The 22,212-nt window shown below is 40.6% G+C and overlaps 1 protein-coding gene across 5 annotated transcripts in view; it reads left to right on the plus strand.

Moving 5' to 3' along the window:
• IMMP2L (inner mitochondrial membrane peptidase subunit 2) overlaps positions 1-22,212 on the plus strand; it is a 1,099,135-nt gene that overhangs the window by 64,951 nt on the left and 1,011,972 nt on the right. For all 5 annotated transcript variants that reach the window (XM_008258376.3, XM_008258379.3, XM_051849666.2 and 2 more), the window contains one exon: positions 2,133-2,269. In XM_008258376.3, the coding sequence (XP_008256598.1) occupies positions 2,135-2,269 (135 nt within the window). In that variant the 5' untranslated portion in view covers positions 2,133-2,134. The remainder of the gene's footprint in view (positions 1-2,132; positions 2,270-22,212) is intronic.

Below are 22,212 nucleotides of genomic sequence, written 5' to 3' on the forward strand. Positions count from 1 at the left end.
CAGCAAAGTCATGAGTTCCTCATTACCACGCCATTCTTGCTTGTACAAGTCTTCAAAGGGAAAAATTTCGCTAAAATAAATTGAAAAATCAAGTCTTTGATGAAACTCTTTGCATGTGGCTCCCTAACTACCCTTTCTCTTGTGGTCCTCTTGTATTTCAAGGTTAAATTATGGGGTTCACTAAGTAAAACCTTCAGAAATGAGTATCTGGACAGAATTTGACTAATAGTTTTCCGATTTTTAAAAAATATTGTTTTACTCCTTCCCCTCCTTTTTCTTCATGAAGATATTTCTTAATCTTTTTCTTTCTCCCATGTTCTTGTATCTTTGTTTTATTTTTATGCTTCTTTTCATTTATGTAATATTAATGCTGTCACAGCAATGCACTTATTGGTGATGTGACTTTTGGGAACTTGAAAGCAAAGCCGAAATGTTGTCATGCTTTTCTGCTAGATACATGGTCTGAACTGCATTTCTGGACCCTCTTGGGCCTGCTCTCAAGATGGCAAGAAGTCTTAGATCATCTTGATAGCAAACTGATCTGGATGTATAGAGCTGAGCAAGCATCATGATTGTGTTAAAGAATCTTTCATTTCCTCTGATATGGTGTCACACCCTAGAAAGGAGAGAGAAGTCCAGAAACCTCTGGCTGCCCCCACCCACCTTTGGTCCCCCTCCTCTACTTCTTCCAGTCTTAGGTAACACATGGAGCTTAACTGAGTAAGACAGTGATCAAAACGGTAATTTATTTTTCCCAGCCAGAAGTTCTTTATCTGTGGCACTGTGTTGGACTCCACTTGGGTTGTTAGGATAACATGTCTTGGTCTCTCACTATGTTGTTTTTCATCATGTGAGATAATTAAAGGGCATCTCGATCCCTAGCAAATCTGAAAATCAATCAGATGGTCAGATGGTTACAATGCTATGTTAGGATTGGTAATTTTATGAATTATATAGTTATATGGCGTCACATGCAATGATGCTCCCTCCCAAACCCCATCTTTCAATGTTGTATCAGGGTTGGTTTGATTATTACAGCAAAAGGCAGCACAACATCAGTTTAAATGTGATAGAAGGTGACTTCTCTCTCATTTAACAGAGTGGATGTAAGCAGGGCAGGGCAGTTATGGTGCCTCCATGGTGCCAGGGGGCCTAGGAGCCTTCTGTTTTATTGCTTTGCTTTCTTTAACCTAGAGCTTTTATCTCATAGCTTGAGATTGACTGTTCCTGCACCTGAAACCTCATCGTTATTTATTATTGTTACAAAATGGGTAACGCAAAGGGGAGGGCATACTCCTTTCAGGGGCACAGTCTAGAAGTATGTAATTCCTGCAAACATGGCCAGACCTAATGGTGGTCACACTTAACTGCAAGGGAATCTAGAAAGCTGTCTTCAGCCGTGCAGCCACAGGTCTCATACAAACTGCTCCTACTGTAGAAGAGAACATGAATTGGGGGAATTAAGAGAGTCTGCATCACAGTTGTCAGCAGCAGAAAAGGACTCACTTTTGGAATGGTTTATTCCAAATTATTATTGCTTTGTATGGAGAAATTATCAAATGGACTTGAGCCAGTGAAAAGAGTTTACCTGAGTCAGTGTATTTCCCTTTGGGACCCTAAGTCAAAAACATTTTTTCTTATTGACTATAAATAGGAGTGTGAAAAATATTGAAAACAAGTTTGCTCTGCTCTACATCTTATTTTTCTTGTGCTGTTTTTGTGTCTTTCCTTTTCTCCTTGGTTGGGGTTGATTTCTTTTTTCTTCCTTTTTCTTTCTTTAAAATATTTATTTATTTGATAGACAGTTACAGAGAGAGGTAGAGACACAGAGAGAGAGGTCTTCCATCCAATGGTTCACTCCCCTGATGGTTGCAATGGCCAGAGCTGGACCAATTAAAGGCCAGGAACCAGGAGCTTATTCTGGGTCTCCGACGTGGGTGCAGGGGCCCAAGGACTTGGGCATCTTCTGCTGCTTCCCCAGGTCATAGCAGAGAGCTGGATTGGAAGTGGAGCAGCCAGGACTCGAACCAGTGGCCATATGGGATGCTGGCACTGCAGGTGGTGGCTTTACCTGCTACACCACAGCACCAGCCCTGAGGCTGATTTCATAATCATTTTCTTTGTGTTTCTAGGTATGGCGCAGTCACACGGATGGGTGAAAAGATACTTCAAGGCCTTTTGCAAAGGCTTCTTCGTGGCAGTGCCTGTGGCAGTGACTTTCTTGGATCAAGTTGCCTGTGTGGCAAGAGTGGAAGGCGCATCAATGCAGGTGAAAAGGAAGACAAGTGCATTCTTTAAAGCCTTCATTGTTTCTCAAGCACTAGAGATGAGGGCTCTGGTTATTATTTCTATGCTGGAAATGGAAAGGTTTTAAAAATGCATTCAACCAAAATTTCGGTTTACTAAATTTACTCAAAGGAGGAAATTTCCTCAAAGGAGGAAAGAATAAAAATAGTTATCAGATAGTTCTTTCTTTCTTGGGTCTGTAGTTCAATTTTTTTTTGAGACTTATAAATGAAGAATCTAAAGAAATTCTACTAAATGACATCATTTTCTGTAAATTTGACTATTTGAATATCCTTTTATTTATTTTTAAATATTTATTTATTTTATTTGAAAGGTGGAGTGAGTGAGTGAGTGAGAGAGGAGAGGTCTTCCATCTGCTGGTTCACTTCCCAAATGGCCATAATGGCTAGAGCTGGCCCGATCCGAAAGCAGGAACCCAGAGCCTCTTCTGGGTATCCACATGGGTGCAGGGGCCCAAGGACTCGGCTCATCCTCCACTGCTTTCCCAGGCCATGGAAGAGAGCTAGATTTGAAATGGAGCAGCTAGGACTTGAACCAGTGCACACGTGGGGTGCTGGCCCTGCAGGTGGTGGCTTCACCCGCCATGCCATAGCACTGGCCCTTGAATATCCTTTAAAGACCAAATACAGTTGCAGGATGGGTTTGGGAAAATTTACAGTACTTTTATTTTTTTAAAAAAGATTTATTTGTTTGAGAGACAGAGTGCCAGAGAGAGAGAGAGAGAGAGAGAGAGAGAGAGAGAGGTGAAGAGAGAGATTGACCCATTTATAATCTTCTACTTTACTCCCCAAGTGTCTTCAATGGCTGGGGCTGGATCAGGCTGAAGCAAGAAGCCAGGAACTCCATCCTGGTCTCTCACTTGAGTATCAGGAACCCAAGTACCTTGTATGTCTTCTGCTGCTTTCCCAGGTGCATTAGTAGGGAGCTGGATTGAAAGCAGAGCAATTAGAGTCTTGAAACAGTGCTCCAATATGGGATGCCAGCCATTGTGAGTGGCAGGTTAATCTCGGTTTCTCTATCGATGCATACATTTTGTTTGTAGGAAAATCTACATCAGTGATACTAGATAGTCTAGTGTGCTCTTTAAGCACATTGCTGATTGAAAAAAATTTTTTTTTAAATATTTTATTTATTTATTTGTGAGGTAGAATTAGAGAGAGGGAGAGACCGAGAGAAAGGTCTTCCGTCTGCTAGTTCACTCCTTAAATGGCCACAATGGCTGGAGATCAGGTCTATCCAAAGCCAGGAGCCAGGAGCTTCTTCTAGGTCTCCCATGTAGGTGCAGGGACCCAAGGACTTATGCCATCTTCTGCTGCTTTCCCAGGCCATAGCAGAGAGCTGGATTGGAAGTGGAGCAGCCGGGACATGAACTGGTGCCCATATGCTATGCTGACTTTACAGGCAGAGGCTTAGCCCACTACGCTATAGTACCAGCCCTGCTAATTGAAAAATTTAATTACAGCTCAACATTGGAAGAACTTTAGAGTAGAGATTTCCCAAGGTTCTATATGGATACTTTTCTGGAATTTCTTAGAGTGTAGATTTTGTTCTTCTAACGTCAGTGTTTAGAACAAAGCTGTTAAGTAAGTTTATGCAGTTAAGCAGGTTTCCTATTTTGTAATTTGATGTTTCTTCTATTACTTGCATGTCAGTTCATGCGTTATGCTAAATAGCTAGGTAGAGAAAATAAATACAATGAATATGCAATCTTGTAAGAGGTGAAAATTATATAGAGAATATAGAGAATAGTTGGCATGGTTATTGCCTTTTTGTTTTTTTGTTTTTTTTAGTTAGAACTGGTTAAGGGCATAGGCATCACCTCCAAGAAGTAAGAATGGATTTGCTTTATCTGTTGTCACTCAGCTACTGACTTCTGGTCAACCATGAGATAAGGAAGTGCCTGTGGAGCCTTCTGGTGGATGCTCTTTCCGTGAAAGTAAAAGCTTAAAGCAGGGCTGCCTTTGTACTTACTTCTACTTCCATCCCTTGAGGGTGGTTAACCCTTCTCTTGGGCAGGGCATTCTCACCCGAGCTCTTGTCTTTTAGGTTCCTCTGTAGTCACCAGCTCAGAGCAAACAGGTCTAAATGCAAAAGTATTTTAGTGCAGAAGTACAGTAAACAGAGGAAGAGTACTTTACAGGCATATGGCCTTATTTCTGGATTCGTTGAAATACATTTAACATAGACTGCATTTTACATTTCCCGGCCTCTTTAATTTTGAATTCCTAGTGGCCTTGTCTTAGTTTGAATCCTTGGGGATAGGTAGATTTTTTTCTGCTTATATTTGAGTCTGATTGTTCATTTCAGGTTAAAACTGCCTTCTGCATAGCAAACCAATCCCTTTTGGGCCCTAAGATTCCTTTGAATCTATCCATGGTGAAAATAATCAGGTTAATAATAGCTTTCTCCAGTTTTGTTAGCCAACCATAGTATCCAGTTTTCCAGAACACAGAACCTTCTGACCTTGGATATTATGACATTCCAGAGGCTCCTTTGGCACTCATAGTATCCCAATTGTTGTATTTTCCTACTTCATATTTTCATATCTTCCTGCTGAACATCCGTGTGTATGGCTTGTGTGCGGAGAGACAGCGAAATTCCTTGAAAAATACCAGATTCTTTCTCACATTAACTCTCTGTCTTTTGAAAGGACAGGGCTTATCCCTAATGAGGAAAAGAGTGAAGAAAGTGGTAATCCTGTGGTTCCTAAATGCCAGTCCATGTTCTACTGCCAGGGTTGCATCAGGTGCATTAGAATCTGCAGATACTTAAAATTTGTTGTCGTTTTTCCAGGCTTTCCTCTTCTTCCCCATCCCCTCCACCAGAAGAAATTAAATGTATTACCTTGGAATTTATTTAGTCTACTCTGTAGAAGTTCTTTGGCTATTGGTAATAGGAAAACAGTGTGAATTAACTTTGGCATAAAGAGGAAGTCAGTGGAAGGCTTATTAAGCACATGAGAAGGACAGGAATATGGCAGCTGACAGGGACAACTGGGACCAGGCTTTGAATGCTGCCAGGGTGCTCAGTCTCCTTTTTCTAAGTTCTGCTTCTGTCTGCATCTTGGCTCCATCCTCTCAAAACAGCTTTCTTTGCACGGCAGGGCACATGGCTACTGGCAGCTCTCATGTCTTAGAATGCCCATTTCATCACCACCTAAGAGAGATCTCTCTTCTTGCCATTTGTTTCATTTGAAATGTCTTGAGGAAGGACTGTGACTGATGCAGCCTGGGACATATGCTCTCGTCTATGCAATTACACAGATCAGCTTTGGCAAGCCATGTGTGGGTGCCTTGACAGGTCTAGCTTCAGACAGGGACTATGACTCAGCTAGTGATCAGTAAGACAATGACAGTGTATGTTTGAACCACACTGGTCCTTGGGAGCTGAGGGTGAAGTTTGGGTGGCATTTTTCAGAGGAAGGGAGATACTATTTTCGGATTAAAGGGAGAGGATATTTATTTTGGTAAGAAAGGAAAAATAGGTTTATATTTTTATTTGAGACTAACTGTAGTGGTGACCGATAATTTTATTTATGGTTTAATTTGCTATCACCAAATCATACCTAAAATTATTTAACAGCAAAAATTGTAATATGAGATTTGGGAATTCACTCATTCAGCATGCTTAAAGACATGTTGGCTACTACAGCTTTGATAGGCTGAACATGTTAAGACCATGGGTTTCAGCAGAAATTTTGACAATTAGAATACATTCCTGTGTTTAAACTTCTCTAATGATGCAAGTAGTGAAATAACTGGCAGGGTGTGGAGATCTCTGGAAGTCCTTGAACGTCCTGCAAGTAGCACATCTGCTCTTCTGGACTCGGAAGTATGTGGCACCTGGCTTGTTGTGAAGAGGAGGAGAGTTTGGATGTGTGGTGATGTCTTCTTGTACCAAGGACTAGAAATAGGAAAAGAAGGCAGAAAAAGAAGAGGCAAGGAAGAAGAAAAATGTTGAGAAGGGGGAAGCAAGTAACAGGTAGATGATAGAGATTCATTGGGTGATAGAGGATCATGGAGAAAATTAGACAGTTTGGGCAGTGAGCAGGAGTCAGTGACCCCAGGACTGGTGAAAAAGAGATGCAAGACAGAAGTGCCACAGTCAAGAGGTTGATAGGCCCCTCGTGGTACCTTTGGAATCATACCTTTCATGCTTGACACATCTTTGCTGCATGTTTCTGGGAAGCACCAGCAGGATGCGTCTTCTTCTTCTTCTTTTTTATTTTTTAAAGATTTATTTATTTATTTGAAAGTCAGAAAGAGAGAGAGAGAGAGAGAGGGAGAGGTCTTCTGTCCACTGGTTCACTCTCCAAATGGACACAACGGCTGGAGCTTGGGCCCACCTGAAGCCAGGAGCCAGGACCTTCTTCCCGGTCTTCCGCATGAGTGCAGGGGCCCAGGGCTTTAGGCCATCTTCCACTGCTTTCCCAGGCCACAGCAGAGAGCTGGATCAGAAGTGGAGCAGCTGGGACTCAAACGGGTGCAGATATGGGATGCCGGCACTGCAGGCGGCTGCTTTATCCACTACGCCGGCCTCAGGATGCATCTTCTAACCACCCATTCTGCGGCTCAATATTCACTGAAGGAATATGTGTACCCTTTTGAAGAAATTTATGTTGGTATAGATGATGAATTTTGAGCACCACTCATTGCATAGTACTTTAGTTCTCCAGCATATTCAGGAGAAAGATCATGTGTTAATCTGCTTTTTGTTATTTTAACTAAAATACCTGAGAGGAGCATTTTTAGAAAATAACAGGTTTGCTTCAGCTTACATTTTGGAGGTTATAGTTCAGGATTGGGCAGTCCCATTTTCTGGTGTCTGTGGAGACTGGTCATAGTGTGTGCAGAGACACGATTACATGCTGAGCCAAGGAACTGAGAACCTAGTCCAAACTTGAACTCAGATAAATTATATCTCTTGGGAGAACCACCCTCAAGGGCATGTCACCAATGACCCGAACACCTGCCACTGGTCCTGCATCCTAGCCAGCATAATTACATCAAATCACCCTTAATCCATCAACCATTAACATTAAGACATCCGAGTTTCAACATCTGTGTGAGTTTTTAGGGAGACAAGTTCTGTTTAATCTATAATAGATCATATCTAATCATTTCTGTCATTTCAAATATTTGATAGAATTGTGACTCAGGATGTCACTTTTGGGCTATGGACAGTAATGAAAAGCACTGTAATTATATGGAATATAGAGTCATTTATCAGATGGCTATTTAAGTACAAGCACTGTGATAGAGCTATAGGGTGGTGGTGAATCAGACACAGATTCTGCCTTCAAGGTGCTTTCATTTTAGTAAGGATGTTCAAGAATTGTTAATCTTAGTGGGTAAATACAGTTCCATAAGAGATTACTATAGAAACTGTCAAGCTGTAGGATGGTTATTTAGGCAATGTTAGTACATACAGAAATGAAAACTTGTTTGCTTTAGCATGCTTTTTTGGTGAAAGGTCATGGAACAATTTTAATTTGTAACCAAGTGGTACAGAAAATAGTACTTTAAACCCTTTTAATTGTTGGTTAGTGCAATGACCTTGGCTTTGGCAACAGACCACCCTAAGATTTTCATGGATCACATAATAGATCTTTATTTCTGGCTCGTGGGTCTGTAGATTCACCATCATCACTCTAGGATATGTGTGTGTTTCAGTCTGCTCTGTAGAGCAGCGGTGGCCTGGGATATGTTCTTCTCCTTGGTGGTGGTGGGACACAATAGGGTAAGTGGAAACAACTAAGCACCCCTTACATCCTCACTTCAGAACTCCACTATCCTGTCCACATTTCATTGTTCAAAGCAAGTCACAGGGCTAAACACAGAGTTAATGAATGGAAGGATATTCCACCCACAAGGAAGCCATGGCAAGGACAGGGAGGGAAGGGAGAAATGTGAATAAGAAAGTACACATAACCTTAGCCACTGTGATTCCAAGGACATATGGTTGATTTCAAGAATCATTTAAAAATTTGTAGTTATATTTGAGTTTACCTAGAATGATCCTAGTTTTTGGACCCTTATTCAAGACTGACAGAATTGCAAAGGTTGAAACTCTGAGTCACTTAAATCTGTACTGGATTGATACATCGTAGATGTCTTTAGGTTTGAGGTAGCCCAGGATCAGTTGGATCATCAATTTAGAGTGAATTTTCTTAAAGAACATTCTATAAGTTGCAGATGCATGCATATATTTGGGAAAATCCAAGGAATGAAAGATCATATCTCATTAAAGGGACATATATTACCAGTCCTTTGGGTTTGTTGAATCAATACTGCTACAATGACATTGGAAATTCACTTTGTGTGACAAAGTTGCTTGTAAGAACTTTTTAGGTCTTTCCAAAATTCTGTTGGCAAGTAAGGGGAAGCTTTTTTTTTTATTTTCAATTCTCTCTTATGAGAAGTAATTCTTTTTTAAATAAAATTACTCAGTGATTCTTTTTAGGTTATGTTTTCTGATATTAATTTACAATTCATTAAATATCTGACTAGAAGGGTAGTAGTGACCAAACATGGGGAGTCCCAGCTAGATGAGAGTAAAGTTTTTCATGATACAGTGATATATTTCAGTGAAAAATAGAATTCAGTTTACAAAACACTTGATTTTTTACAAAGCTCAAAGATACATCCATTTTATTGGAGGAAGAATTCCTTTTGCGGTGCTTGGCACACAATAAATGCTGGCACAGATTGCGGGTTAATGATTATTCATACTGACCTGTTCCCCTCCTGTGCACATGAATCACTTCTACTGGTTGCTGAAAGGTTACCTATGAAAGTAGATGTATTTTTTTTTAAGAAGCATCACATTACTTGACATTAATTTAATTCGGGAAATGAAGACTGATATTGCATACAGTTGAAACTACAGAGGGAATTTATGTAGGTGGAATGCAATTATTCAAATTAGAACTTCAATGGCTTACAGAGGCTTTTAGAGTAAAAAGGTACCGTAGGAATAGTTTAATGACCTCGCACCAAAGTTTTAAATTTTATTTGATTGAGATTGCCTGCAGCAGGGTCACTGGTTCTGATAAAAGGTATATGCTTTCCACATTTATAATTAAGATTTAAGACCTTAAAAAGTAAATGAAAGGAATCATTTTGAGCATCATATCTTATTTTGTTGCAATTGCTTCATCATTTTTATGTAGTATGTGTAACATTCTCCTTTCTCTATTTTTGCATAGCCAGAGGGGGAAATACTTGAAAACATTACCTCACAATACCATCTTCTAGCACAGATTTCAGAGATATTTTTGTGGAGAATATATTAGAAAATTAAAGAACATGAGATAAAACAATTTAATCAGCACTAAGATCTTTATTCATCAGTAACCCATATCCATTGGTTTGAAATTGTCTTGACTTTCAGCCACCTGTGTATGATCTTGAGAAAACTGGTTTGTAATAAGCCTCTTAGAAGCCTACCTGGCTTTTTGTAGTCATTATCTTGTTTCCTGCTGAGTTTAAAATTAAAAATTCTGTCAAAAAAGCAAGCAAAGAGGCTCTTTTTCTCTCCCAGTCTCTCTCTCTCTTTTTTTTTAATTTGAACCTACAGTGAGCTAGATGATTATGAATAGTCATTGTTGGTTGTAACTGTTATTTTGACATTCTGAGAAACTGTAGACGCTGAAGACAAGGGATATATTGTGATTTATATACCAGCATTTAAGATAGAGCTAGAGAGTTTTATGTTTCCTGCTGAATGTGCACTTCTAGGATGCTGGCAGCCACCTGGCACACATTTCCTCCCGTGCTGATTCTCTGCGTTCTTGCTCCCCTCAGTCTGCTGGGCTGATGTTGAAGCCAGGACTTTATGATAAGATGCTTTATTTATTTGTGTAATTCCTTCCTAAATTACCTATGGCTCAGAAATCTCACCTGAGGCTTTTACCTCTCATGTGTTACGAGATTCTGTGCACTTCTGTAAGCAGTCATTAATATAGAATTCAAATAGGTTAATTTGTGTTTGCAGCAACAAACATGTGACCCTGAAACAACTGGGGTAGGTGATCATTTTATTATGTCCCTTCTTGGATTTTTCTTTACTCTTAATGATAGAATAACTGTATCATTCTGTTTTTAATAGCCAGGATTATATTTGTTATTTAAACATTGTATTTTTGTTTAAGTGTTGGAATAATTTTAGATTTACACAAAGGTTGCAAGAGTGTACAGACAACTGGTCAGCGACACCAGTTTGCAATATTTTACCACACTTATTTCATTCTCTCACTCTAACCTCTCTCTTTCTGCCACCTTCTCTGTCTCTCAGTAGTTATGTATGTATGTACACACATATACATTCAAGCACGTATGCATGTATCCACACATGTGTGCATATGTGTGTCGATACATACAGGAGCATTCTACTATTGCTATTCGAGGGTAGGTGTTATGCACTGTACCCCTTTAACACTTAATCCTTCTAGAAAATCTTCCTAGGAGTGTTCCTAGGAATAGAACAGTGCATTTATGTTTATCTTTTTAAGAAATTGCTACTCACCATGGCTGAGGAGACTGGGCTGCTGACTACACGGCTGTGTTTGCATCCTGCCTCTCTTGCTGCCTGCTGGTTTACTTGTCTCATCCTGTTGCTGTAGGGTGGGGACACTGAGCTGTACGCTGGGCCCCCTGTCACCATGGTATGGGGCATATTTTCTCAATAAAAAATGGTTTCTCTTCTGCAAGTAGAGTAGGCTTTTCTACAGGCTTTTTTTTTTTTTCCCTCTCTGTGCTTCTTGTTGATGGATCCAGGCTGTAGGCTTCTTCAGTGCCTCATCTATGTATCTGGGAGGAAGGAAAGCCCGGGGCAGCCACCAGGGTGTCATTCTACATTTGTTTGTTGTGTTATGTGCAGGGTGTTTTAGCTGGGAGAAAGAACCAGTGATGAGCTCCACTTTTGTCCTATGCTACACTTTTGTTTTTTTTTTTTAAGATTTTATTTTATTTATTTGAAAGAGTTACAGAGAGAGGTAGAGACAGAGAGAGGTCTTCCATCTGCTGGTTCACTCTCCAGATGACTATAACAGCTAGAGCTGTGCCGATCCCAAGCCAGGAGCCAGGAGCTTCTTCCGGGTCTCCCATTAGGGGCCCAAGGTCTTGGGCCATCTTCTACTACTTTCCCAGGCCATAGCAGAGAGCTGGATCAGAAGAGGAGCAGCTGGGACTAGAACCAGCGCCCACATGGGATGCTGGCGCTTCAGGCCAGGGCTTTAACCCGCTGTGCCACAGTGCTGGCCCCACTACACTTTTTTAAAAATGAGTTTTCCTAATGTCACATGTGATTTTCAGTTAAAAATGGGTGGAAGTGAGAGACCATTTCCAGGCCTGGACCATAAACACTCCCTCCCCCTCTTTTTTTGCAGGCAAACTGGTAAGATAATTCTGGGCTGGTGTCCTGGTGTCCATGACAATTTATGAGACCAGACACAATGGTGAGAGAAGAAATGAAATTTTATTTGAGTATAAAGGAAAGCAGAGACGCTCCCTATGAATGGGAGGGGCTGGTAGAGAGAGACAGAACTGCTAGCGTATTTGTATGTCTTTAACATCTCTTCTCCAAAGAGCAAATGCGGTGGTTATATGTTAGTTATTGTGAAGTTAGGGATAGTCTTAATGGAACCTTTTCTAAATGGTTTTTGTCAAAACTTAAATCTTGTTGTCTATTGGCAAATATTTGTAAAATGAGTTTCCATTCTATTTTGTTTTAATGTGTATGTGCTGATTAAGAGCTGTGTGGTGTTAGTCTGGCCTGCTTCTAGACCCAGGCTCCCTCACCTTCTGTGTGATCCTCCACGCATCTCACCCATGTAGTGGCTGGATGCAGATGTTCTATATTCTTTTGTGAGCTTGATAGTCAGGTGTGGCCACAGGAGTAGAAAGAGAAGAGGCTCAGGAAAATAAAGCTTATTAACTCATAGGTCCTAGAGGTGGGGCAAGGTACAGCGGTTCCACACTGGGGAGACATCAAGGAGATCGAAGGCAGAAGCTGAGAGCCAGGAGAAAGCCTTAGGCCTGCACCTTCGTTGGAGTTTCTGCATGTAAGGTCAGGCAGGGCATGATGAGCAACCAGCCTCTAAACTGTAGGCAGGGTCCCTGCTTGCTTAGTTCCTGGCCCTGGGGTGATGAAGGCAGAGGGATGTTGTCTCCTGGGGTGTGTGTGTGTGTGTGTTTGTGAGTTCCAGAGATTTCTTAGTTTACTTAACAAAGGCATGCTCCTGGCTGCAAACTTTGCTGTTTCTAGGAATTGGCTTTCCCTGAGGAATAATTTCTCCCCAGCCAGAAAGGTTTTTTTCCTTTAAAACATTTTTAACTTTATTTTTATTTATTTTTATTTATTTATTTGTGAGAATGAGAGAATGAGCTCTTTTGTCCACTTGTTCATTCCTCAGATGTTCACAGTGGCTGGGGTTTGGCTAGGATACAGCCAGGAGCCAGGAACTCAGGAACTTAGTCTAGGTATCCCATGTGGGTGGCAGGAATCCAAACTACTGTTGCCTCTTAGTATCTGCATCTGCAGGAAGCTGGAATCAGGACCCTCTAATTGAACCTGGGAACTCTGATAATGGGACACAGGCCTCCTAACAGAGACTTTAACCACTAAACCAAACACCAACCACTGGAGAGGTTTTCTTTTTTTTTCTTTCTTTCTTTTTAAATAACATCACAATTTACATGACTTTGTGTACACACACACACATACTCACACAGATACTCCTCTACTTATAATGGGGTTATGGCTCCATAGACACATTGTAAATTGAAAATACTGTGAATCACAAATGATTTTAGTGCATCTAAGATACTGAACATCATAGCTTAGCAACACAGTGTACTGTGGAGGGTTGATTATTTACCATTGTGATTACGTGACTGACTGGGAGCTGGATTGTGAGGGTGTCATACTGCATATCACTAGGTCAGGAAAAGGTCAAAATTCAAAGTGTTACTTCTATTGAATGCATGTCATTTTTGTATCATCATGAAGTCAGATTGTTCAGTCGAGAACCTTTGTGTATGAATATATACATACATAAATATTTACATACATACACCCAGCATAGCAGAGGATCCAGCTGACCTTGAGGCCACAGAAGATGGTAATTGTATGAGTTGAAGGAACCTGGGTTTTTGAATGACTATGGAGTAAATCCATGTAGTACTGTGTCATTGCATTGAGCTTTCGGTATTGTTTTCACTGGTGGTTAGCCTATGTTGAGCATATAACAAGACTCATTATTACGCTATTCCTTTCTGTTTTTTCTTCTGCTCCCTTTAAGGCTAAATTCAGGTTCTGACTTCTTCATACAACTTTTCTTAAGGTATTATTTACTTGTTTGAAATCCTATAGCATTTTAAGTTTAACTTATGGTTACAAGTCCTGTGGTTATTTCATGGGTTAACACTGACCCTACTAGTAAGTTTCTAAGAGAAAGGAACTATATTCCTCTCACCTACCCATTCAGAGAGATGCTGAATAAATGCATATTAATTTGTTCTTTGAAGCACTGAAGTGCCTGAATAATTAAACTCCATAGAAATATGATAACATGAAATGATCATCATTAAAAAATTTTCCTTAGACTTTGATGATGTTTCTGCATTGTTCTCCTTCAAACTTTTTAGTGGCGTGATGAAACCATCATTTTTTTTATGACAGAAATTTTCAAATATTTTTGCCCATGACTCACATGAAGTAACTATACATACACATGAGACTGAAGTTTCTTATAATGATGCTTAAACCAGAATCACCATCATTGTGCACAGTGCCCTCTGCTATTATCTCTTCTGGTTGCAACCCATTAAACTGATGCCATGACTTGCTTATTGGTTGTGACCTGCAGTTTGTAAAATGTTTCTTTATTTTTGGAGGTGGGCCTGAAAGTGTTGAAGCAGCTCAAACTGAACTGTAACTAGGGCTGTGGGGCATGGTAGCTCTTGATTCTGAGGTTTCAAATGTGGGCTTCAAACGGTAGGTGCAAAGTGAAGAATAAGAGTTCATAGTCTGTCCCTGTTCTGAGAAAGTCCTTTTGTATTCAGTGGGCCCTTGGGCCTTTAAATTAAAAAAAAAAAATGTTTATTTACTTATTTGAAAGGCAGAGTAGCAAAGAGAGAGCGAGAGCGAGAGAGAGAGAGAGAGAAAGATATGTGGAGAGAGAGATCTTCCATCCTCTGGTTCATTCCCCAGATGGCTGCCACAGTCCAGTGGGTCACTCTGAAGCCAGGAGCCTGGAGTTCCATGTGGGTAGCAGGGGCCCAAGTACTTGGGCCATCAAAAGCAGAGTAGCTAGTACTCGAACTGGCACTCAGTTATGGAATGCTAGATTTACTGGGTGCAGCTTAATCCCACTGTGCCACAATGCTGGTCTCAGGCCTTTTTTATTAACATTCCCTGGCATATTTAATAGTAAGAACTCATGAACCCTTTTCCAGACCCATGAAATCAGTATGATTTTATGATGACCTTGGAATCTGCATCATAACAAGCTCTGTTAATGCTAAAGTTTGAGAACTGTTTCCTTACAGAGAACCTCAAGTTTGAGTTGAAGGCAAATTATTTGGGGGGAGGGGTTGTTAGATACAGTCATTATTTTTGCTTGAAATATCCTGATTGCCTTTTTTGTTAAGTTTTTGAATTCTTACTCTTGTATATTTTAAAAATACATATTTTATTTCTTATCCTTTTGTCTGTTAAATTATTCACTGTATATTTGTGCTAGTTTTTGGTTGTTTCTGTTATCCAATGATCATATGTCTTTAAATGATCCAATGATCATATGTCATTTAAAATTTTTTATACTGTAAGTTTTTTTTTTTTTTTTTTTTTTTTTTTTTTTTTTTTTTGACAGGCAGAGTGGACAGTGAGAGAGAGAGAGACAGAGAGAAAGGACTTCCTTTTTGCCGTTGGTTCACCCTCCAATGGCCGCCGTGGCCGGTGCGCTGCAGCTGGCGCACCGTGCTGATCCGAAGGCAGGAGCCAGGTGCTTCTCCTGGTCTCCCATGTGGGTGCAGGGCCCAAGAACTTGGGCCATCCTCCACTGCACTCCCTGGCCACAGCAGAGAGCTGGCCTGGAAGAGGGGCAACCGGGACAGAATCCGGCGCCCCGACTGGGACTAGAACCCGGTGTGCCGGCACCGCAAGGTGGAGGATTAGCCTGTTGAGCCAAGGTGCTGGCTATACTGTAAGTTTCATTTCTTACTTCCTAACTTTATTTTTCTATCTTGCACCTAATTTTTCAAGTGCTTATTTTCTAATCTGATTTTAAGAGTGTTTAGTTAGCTTGTGGTTTTTTTTTTTTTTTTTTTTTTTTTTTGGAGAAGTAGAGAGAGAAGTTTCCTATTCACTGGTTCACCCTCCAAATACCTGCAATGGCTGAGACTGGGCAAAGCTGATGTCAGGAGCTGGGAACCCAGTTAAGATCATCCATGATGGTGACAAGGATCCAAGTACTTGAGCTGTTGCCTGCTGTCTCCCAGGATGTGCATTAGCAGGAAGCAGAACCAGGACTTGAACCTAGGTGCTCAGATATGGGATAATATCTGAGCTATGAGGGCAAATACCCACAACCCCTTCCCCCTTTTAATTTTTTTAAGTTGGTTTATTTAATTGTTTTGCCAACAAATATTTCTTTTCTTTTTTTAAATTATAATTTTTCTTTTATTTCTGTAGCTTTTGAAGTGGCCAACAGGAAGCACTATCATGAAAGTGTGAGCTAAATGAATAACCTATTGACTTAGCATGGGAGATGTATAGATTTTCATAATGATGGCTCCTTAGTGAATCGGGCCTCCCATGATGTGTGTAGTTTCCTCCCATATAGACTCTGGCCATATAAATTGTGCCAATGAGACTTTAGGAGATACTGCTGTTCTAGAACATGGTAAGTACCTATGAAGCTGGAACATGTACCAACTCAGGCTATCCTGATGGGGAGATACTGGAGCATAAATGAAGCATCTTGGCCCCACTTCTCAGTGATGCCATTTTGGACTCTCCAGCCCCAGTGAAGCTCCAGATGATTGCAGCCACAGGATAACTTCCAAAGAGACCAGTGGTGGATCTGTCCAAAAAGTGAAGCCTAGACTGCAGGATCATACGTAGATAAACTTTGCTTGTTCTTTTAAGAAATAATTTTGGACTTATTTGGTAAGAAGCAATAGCTAGCTGTAACAAAAATTGGTGTCGTTAGTGAGATGGCTACTGTAACAAAACCTAAAAGATATGATGGTGGTTTGGGGACTGGTTTGCAGTTGAGGACTGGAAAAGTGTTGAGGGGATTGTTGGCAGAGGCCAGGCAAATGACCAACAACTGTTAATGGAAACCAGAAAACTGGTGAAGAAACTACTGGAGAAATGATGTTACTGAGACAACAGAAACTCACAATGTAGAGAGTATACCTAATGAACTTAAGGATTTGACTAAGATTTCCAGGCAGAATATTGAAGTTGCTGGTTTGCTTCTATACCTTTGTGTAAGGCACTTGGTGAGAAATGAACTTAAAGCAAAAATAGAGAAATTAGGGAGTGTCTGGGCTGTGCTGAAAAATAAAGCTGTTTTTCATTTCTAGTCTCTAGCAGGGGAGATTCTCAAAGTAAGAAATGGCCTAGAGTAAAGATCAAATCAAGAGTGGAACTTTTCTTAAGACTCCAGATAGATTTAAGGTGATGCTTAGTAGATATTTTTAGACAAAAGAGATTGTGAGACACTTAAGGTCTTTGTGCCTCAGCAGCCTGGCACTTCCAAAGTACAGAAAGGTCTAGTTTGAAAAGAGTTGCGGACATGATGTTGGGGGCAGGATGGAATTAACTCCAATTCAGTTAATAAGAAGTCTGCACAGTTTTAAGGGAGTTGAAGTTGTTTTTACTAAACAGGATAGTCATTTTGGATCAGATCCCCAAAGCACAGGAAACAAGCAAACTGAAGAAAGCAAAACTGAAACACTTCTGCACAGCAAAGGAAATGATCAACAGAGAAAAGAGTGCACAGAATGGGAGAACATACAACCTATATATCTGACACGTGGTTAACATTCAGAATTCATAAGGAACTCAAGCAAGTCAATAGCAAAATCAAAACCAAAAAACAAACAAAAATCCAAAGCACCCAAAAAGCCCGACCCAAATAACCCAATCAAAACAATCAGCAGTAGATTAAACAAACATTTCTCAAAGAAAGACATTCAAATGGCCAACAGATACATGAAAAAAAATCTCAACAGCAAATCAAAATCTCAGTGAGATGTCACTTCATTCCAGTTAGGTTGAGTATTATCAACGGACAACAAATAACGAATGCTGGCAAGAATGTGGAGTAAAGGGGACACTTGCACACTGTTGGTGGGAATGTGAATTAGTACAGTCATCATGGGAAACAGAATGGAGGTTCCTCAAAAATTACAAATAGTGTGATCATATGATCCAGAGATCCTACTAATGGGTATGTGTATCCAAGGGAAATGATATCAGTTTGTCAAAGAGACATCTGCACTCTTAGGTTTATTACAGCAGTATTCATAATAGCTGAGAAATGGAAACAACTTAATTATTCATCAAGTGATGAATGGTTAAAGAAAAATGTGATATCTATACACAATGGAGTGCTATTCAATCATAAAAAAGATTAAATCTTTTTAATCTTTGCAACATCGTTGGAACTGGAATTCATAATGTTGAGTGAAATAAAATCAGCTCAAAAAGATAAGGACTGCTGGATCTCACCAGTATGTGTAACCTGAAAAATTGATCCTATAGATGTTACAAATATAATGATGGTAATCAGAGCCTAGAAATAGTAAGGGGGAGGGCAGTGTGGAGAAAGGTTGATTAATGGGTACTAAGTTATAGTTACATAGGAGTAAGATGTTTTAGTGTGGGGCTGGCATTGTGTTATAGCAGGTAAAGCTGCCACCTGCAATGCTGGCATCCCATATGGGTGCTGGTTTGAGACCTGGCTGCTCCACTTCCAATCCAGCTCCCTGGTAATGTACCTAGGAAAGCAGTGGAAGATGGCCCAAGTGCTTGGGCCCCTGAACCCATGTGGGAGACCCAGAAGAAGCTCCTGACTCCTGGCTTTGGCCTCGTGCAGCCTTGGCTGTTGCAGCCATTTGGGGAGTGAAGCAGCGTATGGAAGTCTCTCATTATTTCTGTGTGTCTCTTCCTGTCTCTGTGTAACTCTGATTTTCAAATAGAGAGAGACCTTCCATCCGATGGTTCACTCCCCAGTTGGCAGCAATGGCCGGAGATTTGCTGATCTGAAGCCAGGAGCCAGGAGCTTCCTCCGGGTCTCCCACACAGGTGCAGGGGCCCAAGGACTTGGGCCATCTTCCACTGCTTTTCCAGGCCATAGCAGAGAGCTGGATGGGAAGTGGAGCAGCTGGGTCTTGAACTTGGGCCCATATGGGATGCCGACGCTTTAGGTCAGGGCTTTAACCTGCTGCACCACAGCGCTGGCCCCACAAATAAATCTTTTTTTAAAAAAAAAGATGTTCTGATGTTCTATTACATGGTAGGGTGACTACAGATAATGTGCTTTATATTTCTCTAACTAGAAGAGAGGAATTTAATGTTTCATCATAAGGAAATGTTAGATATTTGAGGAGATAGTTGTCTCTGATTAGACATTGCACAATGTATACATGTATTGAAACATCAAATGGTACCCTATAAATATGTACGATTATTATATGTCAGTTAAAAATGAAAAAAAAAAAAGCCCATAAAAACAACAAGGACGATCAATTTAAAAAGAGGTTTCTGGGTCCTCAGCTGAGAGCATGGGATCATTTATTTTTTTAAAAGGAGCAGATCTTGGAGCTAAAAGCCCAGAGGGAAGAGCTAAACCATGAAGAACAATAGATTAGGGAATCCTTCCGGATGACAGGAAAGGGTATTAAAAGAACATTCTTGTCCCTCGGGTAGGAGGCCCTGAGAGCAAATGCTGCTGAGTTTCACACTCTCCTTGGATGAGTGACTTCTGTGTTTCTCCCATTGCTTTTTGGAATCTATCATAGTTGTCTTTTCCCTGTTCTATTGTCTGTTCAGTTTGGGCGACAGTTAATTTGTCTTTTTACCTTGTAAGTCTCTGCATCCAAATGAACTGCTTTCAGACACTGGAGAATCTTCATCCATGGTTGGACCTGATGCATGTCCTGAGTTACTGGACCTTGAGCTATTGCAAAATTCTGAGAACCCTTTGGGGCTCAAGGAGAGGTTACGTGTACATGTGGCGTGTGGGAGGGATATGGTACACTGGGTCCAGAGGACTGGCTTAAACGGTATAATGTTGGTTGTATTAGTGGCCCTCCCTCACTCCAACATCCATGAATTAAGCCTCTTGGTGCCTGAACTGTGAAGTCCTCTTCTACACTGGTTCTGACTTGGCCATGTAATTCTCCTTGGCTCTTTAGCACATTGGCAGACGGAGGCATGCTGGGTGCTTGCACAGTTTAGCTTATCCTCTTGGAACACTGCTGCTTACATGAGGGCTGCTGCCTGGCTGATCCCAGCTACACTCACTACCGTCCTAGCTGCACATAGCTGGAAGTGCAGAGTCAGCGAGCCTGCTAACTGTTGATTTTTGTTTTAAGTTTCAGAGTATTTTTGTTTTATATCAGTAGATGAGCAATGCAAGAACTATGTGCTTCTGTCCTTTTCACATGCCACAGTGCTTTTCAGTTCCTTTTTATGGACTGTTTGTTTTCTATACATTTGGACCTCTTGGTTCTAATAGCTTTGGTCCACATAAATCATGGGGCCAATGGATCAAAATTTCTGTTGACACACATTTGTGCCATTAGAATGGTGACTTTTCTTTTTCTTTTGAATATGATGTGGCATTAAGTTCAGTGACAAGGAATTAAAGGATCTGAAACCCGTAGTGTTACTGACACAGATTTGTCCACAGATATTACATAAGGCATGTGAATAGATTGCCATATCAGTATGCTTGTCAGTGACTTTGGCCTTTTAGGAATTATTTGCTTCTGGGGAAATCAAGCAGCCTCCTAAAATCTTTGAATCTTTGTTGTTTGCAGAACCACTTCCTTTCTTTTGCTACATACCTTGCTATTAACTTTTTTTTTTTTAAATGTATTTTTTTATTTATTTGAAAGGCAGAGTTACAGAGAGAGGAGAGACAGAGAGATCTTCCATCTACTGGTTTACTCCCCAAATGGCCATAACAGCAGCCAGGTCTGGGTCAGGCCAAGCTTTCTCCGGGTCTCCCACGTAGGTATACGGGCCCAAGCACTTGGGTCATCTTCCGTTGCTTTTCACAGGCACATTAAGAGGGAGTTGGGGCCGGCGCCGTGGCTCAATAGGCTAATCCTCCACCTTGCGGCGCCGGCACACCGGGTTCTAGTCCCGGTCGGGGCACCGGATTCTGTCCCGGTTGCCCCTCTTCCAGGCCAGCTCTCTGCTATGGCCAGGGAGTGCAGTGGAGGATGGCCCAGGTGCTTGGGCCCTGCACCCCATGGGAGACCAGGAAAAGCACCTGGATCCTGGCTCCTGCCATCGGATCAGCGCGGTGCGCCGGCTGCAGCGGCGGCCATTGGAGGGTGAACCAACGGCAAAGGAAGACCTTTCTCTCTCTGTCTCTCTCTCTCACTGTCCACTCTGCCTATCAAAAAGAAAAAAAAAAAAAAAAAAAAAAAAAAAAGAGGGAGTTGGATTGGAAGTGGAACAACCAGGACTCAAACCATATGGGATGCTGGTATTGCAGGTGGTGGCTTTACCCACTATGCCACAAACACTGGTCCCATCATTTATATACCATAGGGTTTAACCATTGCTAAATCATGGCCAAGTCAGTTGCATGTTATTGGTACAGGATTTTTCATTTTTCTGTGTTTCTACTTTCCATGGTTTCAGGTTACCCATGGTCACCCAGCATCTTCATAGTTTGATGGTCCTTTTGATGTATCAACAAGACATCAACAGAATGTAGCTTAATGCCAGGTCACAGTGCCTGTGCTATTCATCTCACTTTATCTCATCCTGTCTCATCTTAGATCATCACAAGAAGAAGAAGGATGAATGCAGACAATTAGGTATTTTAAGGACAGACTATGCTCATGTAACTTTTATTACAGTGTATCATTATAGTTCTTGTATTATATTATTAGTTATTATCAACCTCTTACTGTGCCCAATATATAAATGGAACTTCATAATCGGTATATATAGAAAAAAAAGTATATAACAGAGGTCATGGGAAAGTTTATGGAAAATGTATATTAAGGAAAACTATGCATAAATTTCAACTTTTTTGCATCAAGTTAAATTTATCTTTTAATTCCCTTTTCTCATGTGTTTCTTGATGTCTACTTGTGTAAGGTTTGTTACCATTGACTGGTAGGAACTTGCAACAAATCTCTGTGCATTAAGGGGTGGTTAAGAGGGGACCACTGTATTGAAATTGGCTCAGTTATTCACTGTTACAGATAATGTATGATGAACACTTTTGTACATTTATCTTTGCACATATTTCTAATTATTTCCTTAGGACAACTGTTTACATATGACCTTTCAAGGTTCAAGTATAAGATTACTTTAAAGATCTCAAATGCATTTTGACAGATTACCTTACACATAGTTTGTAAAAATTTTCAGTTCTATAGGTAATATATGAAAGTGCCTATAAAACCTTGATGTATCACTCTATAGTATAACATACAGTTAAGAATAGAAGAATGAAAAATCACTGACTTAATCCACCTCCAAATTAAGTTAATATGGTATAGGTCTATGTTCATTTTTCTTTTATTGATATATCTTGAGTGACCTGCTTTATAAAGACAAATCAAGAAACAAACTATAGAAATAAACATTTTTATTTGAATCAAATTTTGCAGAAGGAGTAAAAGAAGGAGGAAATACACA

This window comes from Oryctolagus cuniculus, chromosome 3 (assembly GCF_964237555.1).
Source record: "Oryctolagus cuniculus chromosome 3, mOryCun1.1, whole genome shotgun sequence".
Classification (NCBI taxonomy): domain Eukaryota; kingdom Metazoa; phylum Chordata; class Mammalia; order Lagomorpha; family Leporidae; genus Oryctolagus; species Oryctolagus cuniculus.